This window comes from Epinephelus moara, chromosome 18 (assembly GCF_006386435.1).
Source record: "Epinephelus moara isolate mb chromosome 18, YSFRI_EMoa_1.0, whole genome shotgun sequence".
Classification (NCBI taxonomy): Eukaryota; Metazoa; Chordata; class Actinopteri; order Perciformes; family Serranidae; genus Epinephelus; species Epinephelus moara.
Window position 1 is genome coordinate 22,919,584 of NC_065523.1, and position 10,676 is coordinate 22,930,259.

The 10,676-nt window shown below is 41.4% G+C and overlaps 1 protein-coding gene across 4 annotated transcripts in view; it reads left to right on the forward strand.

Annotated features, from left to right (window-relative positions):
* The window catches only part of rnf213a (ring finger protein 213a), a 35,022-nt gene that overhangs the window by 4,718 nt on the left and 19,628 nt on the right, over nucleotides 1-10,676 (forward strand). For 3 of the 4 annotated variants that reach the window (XM_050069699.1, XM_050069701.1, XM_050069700.1), the window contains exons 5-29: nucleotides 129-335; nucleotides 456-680; nucleotides 767-945; nucleotides 1,043-1,210; nucleotides 2,363-2,568; nucleotides 2,685-2,974; nucleotides 3,061-3,320; nucleotides 3,416-3,628; nucleotides 3,733-3,925; nucleotides 4,017-4,072; nucleotides 4,631-4,805; nucleotides 4,888-5,049; nucleotides 5,155-5,253; nucleotides 5,342-5,464; nucleotides 5,647-5,830; nucleotides 6,010-6,183; nucleotides 6,333-6,485; nucleotides 6,573-7,192; nucleotides 7,343-7,502; nucleotides 7,594-7,811; nucleotides 7,961-8,098; nucleotides 8,208-8,372; nucleotides 8,785-10,072; nucleotides 10,171-10,352; nucleotides 10,460-10,615. In XM_050069699.1, the coding sequence (XP_049925656.1) occupies nucleotides 129-335; nucleotides 456-680; nucleotides 767-945; nucleotides 1,043-1,210; nucleotides 2,363-2,568; nucleotides 2,685-2,974; nucleotides 3,061-3,320; nucleotides 3,416-3,628; nucleotides 3,733-3,925; nucleotides 4,017-4,072; nucleotides 4,631-4,805; nucleotides 4,888-5,049; nucleotides 5,155-5,253; nucleotides 5,342-5,464; nucleotides 5,647-5,830; nucleotides 6,010-6,183; nucleotides 6,333-6,485; nucleotides 6,573-7,192; nucleotides 7,343-7,502; nucleotides 7,594-7,811; nucleotides 7,961-8,098; nucleotides 8,208-8,372; nucleotides 8,785-10,072; nucleotides 10,171-10,352; nucleotides 10,460-10,615 (5,994 nt within the window). The remainder of the gene's footprint in view (nucleotides 1-128; nucleotides 336-455; nucleotides 681-766; nucleotides 946-1,042; nucleotides 1,211-2,362; nucleotides 2,569-2,684; nucleotides 2,975-3,060; nucleotides 3,321-3,415; nucleotides 3,629-3,732; nucleotides 3,926-4,016; nucleotides 4,073-4,630; nucleotides 4,806-4,887; nucleotides 5,050-5,154; nucleotides 5,254-5,341; nucleotides 5,465-5,646; nucleotides 5,831-6,009; nucleotides 6,184-6,332; nucleotides 6,486-6,572; nucleotides 7,193-7,342; nucleotides 7,503-7,593; nucleotides 7,812-7,960; nucleotides 8,099-8,207; nucleotides 8,373-8,784; nucleotides 10,073-10,170; nucleotides 10,353-10,459; nucleotides 10,616-10,676) is intronic. The other variant, XM_050069702.1, reaches the window with a different exon arrangement.

The window sequence follows — 10,676 nt, forward strand, 5'->3', positions numbered from 1 at the left end:
AAACTAAAATGTATAAACAGTTTTAACAGGCGCCTGTACTTTATTCTTTTAGTAAAGAAAGTACATCTGTTAATTTTCACAAGTTTAACGTGTATATTTAACATGTATGGTTAATGCTGCTTGTGCAGGCTGACAGCAAAGGCTCCACTGGGGACCAGGAGAGGAAAGCAGGAGAAAGCAACAAGAAAGACACGGCCAAACAACCCGCGCTGGACCAGAATGCCAACACGGAGACAAATGTAAAACAGAAGGAACAAAGCAAACAGAAAGGAAAGAGCCAGCAGGAGCAGAAACAGAAGCAGCCTGCAGCAGCTAGCCCTCAAAAATCATCAAAGGTAATACTGACTAAAATGTCCGAAAAGTTCTGACAGAAGCCTGCACTTTCTTCTTTTAGTGGAGAAAGCACGCAAGCTCAGTTTCATTGTTAAGATGCATGTTTAATGCTGCTTGTGCAGGCTGACAGCAAAGGCTCCACTGGGGACCAGGAGAGGAAAGCAGAAGAAAGCAACAAGAAAGACACGGCCAAACAACCTGCGTCGGACCAGAATGCCAAAATGGAGACAAATGTAAAACAGAAAGGACAAAGCAAACAGAAGGGAAAGAGCCAGCTGGAGCAGGAACAGAAGCAGACCGTACCAGCTCAACAGAAGATGGTTTTTGGCCCTCAGTTATCATCAAAGGTAATACTTACTAAGATATATGAATTTATTCTTTTAGTAGATTAAGATGCATATTTAATGGATAATGGTTAATGCTGCTTGTACAGGCTGACAGCACAGGCTCCAGTGTGGACCCGGTGGAGACAGGGGGGGACATGGAGGTTCAGCAGTCTGGGGGCGAGGAGGACTCAACCGCAGCACAAACATCAGATGATGAATCGGGAAGTAAAGACGGCAATAAAGATAACGCAGAATCCAGTACCCCAGCTGGCCAACCACCCAAAACGTTAGGAAGCTCCCTCAGTTTGTTGTACACATTTGCTTTGGATCACAGCCATGTGGTATATTTGCTATATCTGTATGCATTTGTTTTTGCTTTTTAGGTTGACCAGGAACAACACCATCGCCGCACGTGACAGACTCACAATTTACTTCCACGCAGTTCTCTCAAAGGATTTTAAGTTTGCTCCAAATGAAGATCGTATCTTCATCAGGGCTGGCAACCGCATTGGGAATTGGCAGGAAGATACAGTTGAGCTGTTTGTGAGCAGGTACGTAATCTTGAAACAATTGCCAGTTAAGGCTCAGATGGTAGTTTACTCTATAGGCAAATCAGATAATTCTCCAAACTTTCTTTGGGCAAGAAGAAAATGTTTGAGTTCTCTTTTTTTCTTTCTTACATTTTTAAACATACACTTTTTCTCCACACAATCACTGTACACACACATACAGTGTACAACACATATGATGCTTGTTGTGTGTTGATAAACTGGCTTTAACACATCTGTGATCCTCAACTTGGGGTTCAGCTGCCTCCCCTAGTGGCAGATGGAGGGATGACTGGGGCTTTTGATGTGTTCATTGACAAACTGGGGAGTTATTAAAGGAAAATTGTGTGAGATTTAGGGGGATTTAGTGGCATCTAGTGGTGGAGATTGCAGATTACAACCACCTTAAACTTATTCTGGTTAGAATTCTGTTAGTGTTCTTTGTTCGAGGGATTTTTACCATGAGCTGTATTATCTGCAGAGGTCTCCTCCTTTGCATAACAAATGGACCTGGTGATTTAAATTGGTAGAAATGCTGAATAAAGCAGTTTTGCGTTACAAATCATTGTTTCTCAGATGCTCTTTGGTATATTGGAGACGGGCTGTTGGCCCAGCACCTGCTAATGTGTGCTCATCTACTCTGATACCTTCAGATCCACGTTTAGGAAGTTTTTACCAGCAGCCAAATTATCTGCAGAGATCTCTTCCTCCTCTTAACAAGCGGACCTGGTAATTTAAACCAGTAAAAACACTAAAATAAAGCAGTTTCATGTTAAAAAAATATCAGTGTTTTTCCGGTGCTCTCGTTATGGAGCGGCTTCTGACTCTACAGTAGCCAACACAAAAACACTAATGGCTCTATCTAGAGCCAGTGTTTGGTTCATCTGGGACCATTGTAGGAACATGGCAATGCAACTTGAAGATCTCTATAGACAAGGACCTGCTCCCTATGTAGACATAAATGGCTCATTCTAAGGTAACAAAAATTCGACAGTTCTTATTATCAGGCGATTATACACTAAAGAAAACATTCTTACTATAATATATTTCATTTCTGCCACTATGTCCTGCTAAATCCTACACACTGAATCTTTAATATCCTATCTGACTGACTAAACACCATGTACATTTGACTTTCTTTCCCTTTTCACGCAGGGATCTTGGAGAACACGGCTTTCTGGTGGAGGGCAGTCTGCTGACACTCAAAAGTAAAGCTGTATCTGTGTCGATACCGTACAAATACATTGTCTATAACAAAAAAAAGGGCAAATATGAGTATGAGTTCATATACAAGCTGGATGCTTCACAACACCCGACTAACAGATGCTTGTTTGTGAAGTCCCACCTCCTCAATGAAGAAGGTAAATGCAGCCATCTCTGAGGCCATTTGCAGTTACATAACTTCCTGCATGGTAGCAACCATATTCTGATCATTATTCTGAAATCTCATATTAGTTATGTTTTCATTTTGTAAAAGGGGACTGGCATCAGTATGATGACATCATCTGTGCCGAGCCATCCAAGAACGTGCTCAAACGCATCAAAGAAAAGATCTGGCCTGAACAAAGGAGGGATCTGATTCAAGGCAGAGAGATCGCAGGGAAAGTGATGCTGGAGACCATATTTGATCTTCTCAGGACCTGGACCGCCACAAATTTCAAAAGTTTCCTCATCCAGCTGGACCAGTTCTTTCAGATTTATGGCGACCCTTTTGTGTATGAGGACACCCATAAGAAATGGACCTCCTTAGACTATGGGAAAGAGGATGTAAGTTTGTAACTTTGTAAACGTCACACAGAAGCAGTAGAAACACCATCTCTAATGACTACTGTTTCTTTGGTTTCATATCTTAGGTGAGGAGGATGATAAAGGAATTCATGCTGACAAACGTGATTCCTCAGTTGGTGAAAGATGGAGATGGCAAGATGCTCTTTATCCAGGATTCCATGAGAGCTGCTGTTATCATGCTCTATGTATGCAAACACCATAGTATCAGACTGAATGAAGGTGAACTCCATCGGCTCTGCACTGCACTGTGCCTGCCCAGCCTAAACAAAGATGAGTTCCTTCAGTACTGGGCAGATTTTACACAAGATGTCTCTATTCTTAAAAAGTAGGTACCTAAGCTACTCATGAATAACCTACTGTTTTATTTGCTTTAATAAGTCATTTTCTTTTCAGATGCTCATCAAATTTTCTTTGTTGCAGTCTGACAGTTCACTTGGTGTCTCTGATAAACGCTGTAAAAACAACAGGAATGCCCCGATGGATTCTGGTCCTACCGCTCCTCCACCTGCTCAGAGGCAACATAAAGCCCTTTGAAATGCCGTCCTTTGGAAACTTAAAGTACGGCCTATCCTGGGCAGGTTTGCAAGGCCTGGAAATGAACGCCTCAGCATACATGAGCAGTCAAGAGAGGAAGTAAGAGTCCCCCTACCTTTGCCAAAGTACAGCTTACACAAAGATCTTCCATTAGATGGATATTACATATGTTCACTTGTTCTTCTGTCTCTTCTGTTCTTCAGGGCACTGGTGAATCTGATGAAAAGCCACAGTCACTTGATGAACGTGGATACACTTTTGATGCGATCCTGTTCGTACTTGATGCCACTTGACGGACTTATGGAGTGTATCATCAACATCAACACTGAGCTTTTGGACATACTTCAAGTTTTCACTTATAAGACTCCTGCGGATATTACAAGCAGTAATGTCCAGGTGAAGTGGAAACAGTAGTTGAAAATAATACATTTCATGCATATAGTACAGAACATTGAACAAATTAATGCTCTTGAATCTTGCTTCACAGACAGTATCTGCCATTCTCTCACATATCCAAGAAAACCTCATTGAAGAAAAATACAGGTAATTTGAGTTAGACGCGTTTATCATATATTAATTGTAAGTGCTATATCGTAGGCAACTGGACTTGCTTGTGTTTCTTGATTACCATGACCTGGATGACTGAGAATCTTCACCGACATCAATACTTCACTGGCAAACTGTAATTTCTACATCAGTTACTCACTGCGTGTTACCTTAAATATTCTCTCATGCCTCAACGTTTAATGAGAAATCCAAAAAAACACGAACATTCTTCATGAATTGAGGTAAACGGGGACTGCGTTTATAGTAGTGTAGTGTAGTGTTTGGGAAGTACTGAGCATACAACTTGATAAATGAGACTTGGATTATATTGCACGAGTTGTATGAGAGTTTGTAAACGGATGTTTTGATATAGTTTTGCTGCTGACAAATTGTGGTCCCCAATGACGTTAATTCATGAAGAATGTTCGCCTTTGTTGGATTCTTCGTTCACAGTGGAGGCATGCAAGAAAAACAAAGTTTTCTTAATGAATTCAAGGTAGCATTTTGTGGATGACATATACTTTTAATCCACCATTCTCTCTTGTTTTATTGTAGTCCTTTTACCGAGGTTTATAGGAGAGAATGCCTTGCAACAGCAGTGAGACTGTTAGAGACGCTCTGCAAAGGAGTCAAACCGGCATCCTATACCCAGAACTTCCCTGATATTCCTGTAGCGTGCATGAATCTGGTTGCATCAGTGTCAGACTTTATTCACTCTAAAAAGCAACAGGTATGTAAAGTGAATCTTGTAAGGCAAGCTGTTGGTATTTCAGACAGAATTCTCAAATACTGAACTAAAAATTCTCATTTAGGAGACTCCAGAAGGGGAAAGAGAAGACCGAAATGCAAAAGACTTGGTGATCTCTCAGGCGATGGTCATCATGAGAGACTGGATCAGTGTGTCCTTCAGACAGAGTCTGCTCAAAAAGGGTTGGTCATCCATGTTACGAGATGAGACCAAAGCAGAGATTGAGGTGAGCAGCTTTGTTATGTTTGGAAATACAACACAAAATGTACATACAGATGCTCATTGGTAAAGAAAGCTGGAAAATGGTTAATTTGGTGATTGCCTTTTACAGATTTGGAATAACATCATTTCTGTGCAATTCAAAGATGAAGACTGCACAAAAAAATGGAGACAGACATTCACAATGGATTTTGAGGGCAAGTACAGACAGGTATGTGATACATCTGTTGCAGACCCCTGTTCTATTTTGTTTTAACTATGACATGTTAGACATATCTCATGTGTCTGTCTGATTTTAGGAGTCTGCTGTGGATCAAATTGAATTCTACTGCACAAAGATAGAGGAACTCAGTGAATCCCATCCACACATTGCTGCTAGTATTGAGAGGTGTGCTCTTGAGGCCGTTACATCTTTGTGCCAGGTACGAAGTGTTCTCATTCACTTTTGAACTATGCAAAGCATGTAAATACATTTACATGTATTGATGGCATAGGTTATAACAGTCCTAGCCATATTTAAGAACTATAACAACTGTATACTAGATTCTCTGCATCTATTTAAAATACACACAATAATGTTTATGGCTGTTTTACCTCATTGCAGACTAAGTCTGAGGGAAGGCTGTTTGAGAGGCTCAAGATAAATTGGAAGTTCGGGAAACTCATCTCAGCGATTATCCAAAAATCCTGGCCGAAGGATCGTCAAGGAAATTTCCAGGAAGATGAAGAATTGGTCCTTCAGCACCTCCTCTCCTGGACTGCCGCCAAAGACATTTTCCAACTGCATGGTATCTCCTTGGGGGAAAAAAAATCATTAAAACATGCACACACCAAATAGAAAAAATCATTAGGTTAGGAAGGTAGAAAACCAGGCCTCAGTTTATGACTTCATGGCAGAAGCAGAAGAATTGTAATTATTGATGTGGTTTTGGATAAAAACACTGACATGTAATTTCTGTCATCGCAGGCGCAGACGAAAAGCTGATTGAGAAGCTCTCTCAAGATGCCAGGGACAGAATTGCTATAGCCATATCATCATTCACAGCCATCAACAATCAACTGGTCCACGGAGACATTAAGATCAGCCTGCTCAATATCATTTTGGACAAGAGAAACGCCTTCTTAGATCTGCTGAAGATTGGTAATAACAGTCTGCTTGTTATCACATATTTCCAAAGAAATTTGTTCAACATTTAATAATGAATAACCCCAGAATGTGTGCATTTCATATTATGGCGTGCACTGGCCTATTCGAAATATTGACTTGTGTGTGTGATTTGAAATTAACAGATTGCCTCTCTGAGAAAGAACAATACAAGGATAATGCCAAAATGAGGAGGCTGTTGCAGTGCAGAGAGGATGAAGTGAAAACTGTGTACCATGAGAAGGAGCTTGTGGACGTCTTCTTAACAATGAGCCACAAACTTGAGGAACACATGACAGGTATTGTGGATAATCCATCAGTTTGTTTTGATCAGGCAATTAAACGCCTGCTTACATAATTTAACACATGCTTTATTTTTATGACAGTTGACGTTGCCGACATGGACGAGAGACAGCAGGTCAACGTCGAGATTAAACCCCTGAACTATTTCATGGAGGTTCATCCATTTGACCGAGTTCCTTCACCCATGGCTGGTATTGTCACCTACTTTGATCTGAGTGAAGATACCAGACACATGGCAGAGATCCTGTTCACCTTCAGGGATAGCTATATATTCAAAGTGTGTTGGGAGAAACAAGCCAAACGCGTAGCCACTGAAGAAATGGAAGACGAGAACCCTGACCAAGATGAAGTAGTGGACATTAAGGCAACACCAGAAATGATACATGATGGCATTTTCGAGCCTTGCTTTGCTGATTACAAAGACATCTACACTTGTCTGAAGAATGGCAGCATAAGGCTTGAGGAGGTAAATCAGCTCTTCAGAGATTACAAGGGCAAGTACGACGAGCTTGCACAGGACCTGGACATCATGTGCAGGGTCGATAAATCCATCGACAAACAGTGGATCTACAGCAGGGTTCAACAGATCGAGCAGTATCACGAACTTCATCTAGCTGTGGCTTCAGCTCAAATTATCATGATGGTCAAAGAGACTCTTCGCCTTCAAGGGGACTTCAGGGTTCTGGAGACACTCACAGAAGCTGTAAGTGGCAGTGTTTTAAACAAAGTATATTGCATCCAAAAACATTGCACATTATGTGAAAACTCATCAGGCTGAAAAGCTCCCTGTGCGTACCATAGGTGCATTAAGTTACTGAATTGTGTTGAACTTTTGACTCCCTTCTCCTTTCAGAATCATGCTGACTTTCAGAGAGAGCAGCTCAACCGCATTGACAATGACTTGATGCAGGCAAAGATGGTCCTGGTTGACATCACCGAACCTCGCAGACTGTGCCTACAGGAGCTGGGACTCAGAGGACACTTTGTAAAATGGGTAAAAGATGCACTTGAAGGTAAGAATAGTTATCTGCTGTAGTCACAGTGGTACTTTATTTAAAGGCTCACTCAGACAACTTACTAATTCTATTTTTATTTTTTTTAAAGATATCAATGAGTTGAAGGTGTTCGTTGACCTGGCTTCCATCTCGGCGGGAGAGAATGACATGGACGTGGATCGTGTCGCTTGCTTCCATGATGCTGTCCTTGGCTACTCTTCAATGCTATATGAGCTCAAACCAGACTCTGGTTTTCCTGTCTTCAAAGAGGTGCTCAAGAAGCTCTGGAGAGCTTTGGAGAATGACAACAATCTACCAAAAAAACTGGTAAGAGGACACCTTGCTTATACTTCTACTAAAAACACTAAAGCTTACAACCTCAAACTTCCAAACAACCAGGATACTTGGGTTGACCCTGACAGTATGAAATAGAAAATGAATATTTAAATCACAGTTAATAATCATCTTTTTATTAGCGGGACAGTGCACGCCATTTGGAATGGCTGAAGACCGTGAAGGACAGTCATGGGTCAGTGGAGCTGTCATCTCTCTCTTTAGCATCAGCCATCAACAATAAGGGGATCTACCTGATCAGTGCACAAAATGTGAAAAAGGTAAATAACAACATCCAACATGATGACATCCCTATATCCAGGCAGCACAGAGGTTGTCTCTGAGAACAGAGTTCTTACAGTGAAAATGTATTTCTGTTTCTCAATCCAGTTGAACCTTGAAACCGCCCTGAAGCTGCAGATTCCAGAGGAGCATGATGAAGGTCAGCAGATGCGTGGCTATTCTCTGGAGGACCTGCGGGAGCTGCAGAACAAGCTCATGCTCATGTCTGGGAAAGGGGATCAAGGGCAGAATGAAGTTGATCACTTTGCAGAGGTATACTGAAATGTTTCCCTTTTATACAATTAACATAGGTTGCTTCGTTTAGCAAAGAATCCAAAATGCTACTCCTAATTCTACCAATGCATCTACTACTACTTCTGTATGTACTATGTAAACCTTGACAAAAACCACAGAGATAAAAGTAATTAAAATAACAATAAAATACCAAAATAAAAGGAATAATAATTTATGGCAAAAAAGTATTTTCTATCACATTTGAAAGGTAGAGAACTAATATCCATTATCACTAACAGTGATGAGTGTACTTAATGCATGAAATGCAATGAATATGGACTCATCCTCAATAGCTCAGTGTTTGACAGCTAAAGGATACACAGTATGCCTCTTGATTACACCGTACATACAAAAAAGGATTCATAGTTGCATCTGACTGTTTATTTTTCAGGTTTTTGCCAGTGTTCAAAGGCTAGCTGAGGCATTCATTGCCCTCTACAATGCTGGGAATCCTCTGTTCAGACACTGGGAAGCACAAATCCACTGCTGTTTAAGCAGCGAAGAACCCAGTATTATGATGGACTTCAACCTAGACAGTGTTCTTGGTGTTGTCATTGCGGAGGGCAGCATAGAGGAGCAGCTTCCTGACCTTTGCAGGAAAATGGAGAAATGCCTGGACTATTGGATGAATTTTGTGGACAAACAGAGGTCCCAGCATTACTATCTGAACTACTATACGGCTGAACAGATTGTCCACCTCTGCAGCAAGCTGACTCAGCGAAATGTGATCAATGTGGAGGACCAAGTTCTCATGATGCTCTCCTTTGTCAAGCCACATTGCACAGCCTCAGACTTGAGGCAGGTCTGGCATGCACTCCAGTATGACATCCTCACTAAACCACAAGAGCAAAATGAAGACATTGAGTTTCAGACTTTTGTTATGGTGCCAAGAAGTGAGCTTGGAGGTGCAGACTTCGACAGTGAGTTGTACTCTCAGCTAAGTCTTGTGGAACAAGCAGATGGTTTGCAGAAATTTGATCTGATATGGAATGCCTATATGAAAGACATGAAGAACTATCTTCCCCACATCCTCGATATAAGAAGTCTTGGAAGACTGCTGGAAATACTGGCCAACAAAGAAGATGAGAGTGACGGAGACGAAAGTGAAGAGGACATTTCTGATAACAACACTGGGGATTTCGTACAGAGGAAGCTACCTCAAGGCCTGGCCATAGGAAATCCAAACCTCATTGTTTGCCCGCACGATGAGGTCTTGACATCTTGCATCTCCGTTTACATGAGTAGCAAAGACGAGACACTTCCCACCTATGATGAAGTCCTCCTGTGCAACTCATCAACACCATACGAACAAGTGGAGCTATTCCTCAGACGTTGTCTCAGCACAGGCTACAGGGGGCAGAAGATATACTCTCTACTGTATGGAGATCTGCTCTCTTATGATGTGAGCTCCAAAGTTGAGAACTTTTTTCAGCGAATGAAAATGCGGAGCAGGAAAGACTACAGACTTGTTATCATCTGCAGCTCGGAAAGAGAACATGCCTACCTTCCTTCAGCCTTCAGCCAGTACAGATTGCACATGGTCCCACAGGAGCCACTGGCGAGGATCCAGAGGTACCTTCACAACCACTATGTTGTCCCAGCAGATCAAGACAGTGCAGCAGCTGTATTCAAAGACCGACTGTGCGTTGGTGTCATCTCATCCAAAAGGGCTGGTGTTGGTTAGTATTTATACAGTACTCGAATATCTGAAATTGATGAATATTTCACTCCTAAAATGATTGATATGAATGATAATAACCTTTTTTTTAATTTGCAGGTAAATCTCTCTACATCAAGAGGCTGTATGAAAAACTGAAGCACTCAACCAAAAAGCCGTCAATGATGAAATGCATCCCCTTGATCGAACCAAATGTTGATGAGAATGTTATCGTTCAGTCTCTGTTGAACACCCCCAAGAGGAAAGAACTCATGATGTTCCACTTTGACATCACATCATCGGTAATAATGAGTCTCAAGTTAATACATAGCTTATTGCAATATAGCCTTATTATTAGGATTTGTCTTGACAGCTTGGTGTTAATAGACTGTTTTATATGATTGAAAAGGTGCAGAGAGGTCTCGATGAGTTTCTTTTCAAGTTGCTGATCCTGCGCTATTTGATGGACTCTGAGGGAAAGACATGGAAGTGCAGTGACAAGCACTTGTATGTCATTGAAATTTTAGAGCCGACTATCATGTCAACCAGAAATGCTCCACGACAGGTATGAGTTTACAAGTTTGGCACTGATGCTGATCATTTGTAATTGGATTTTAAACTGTTGC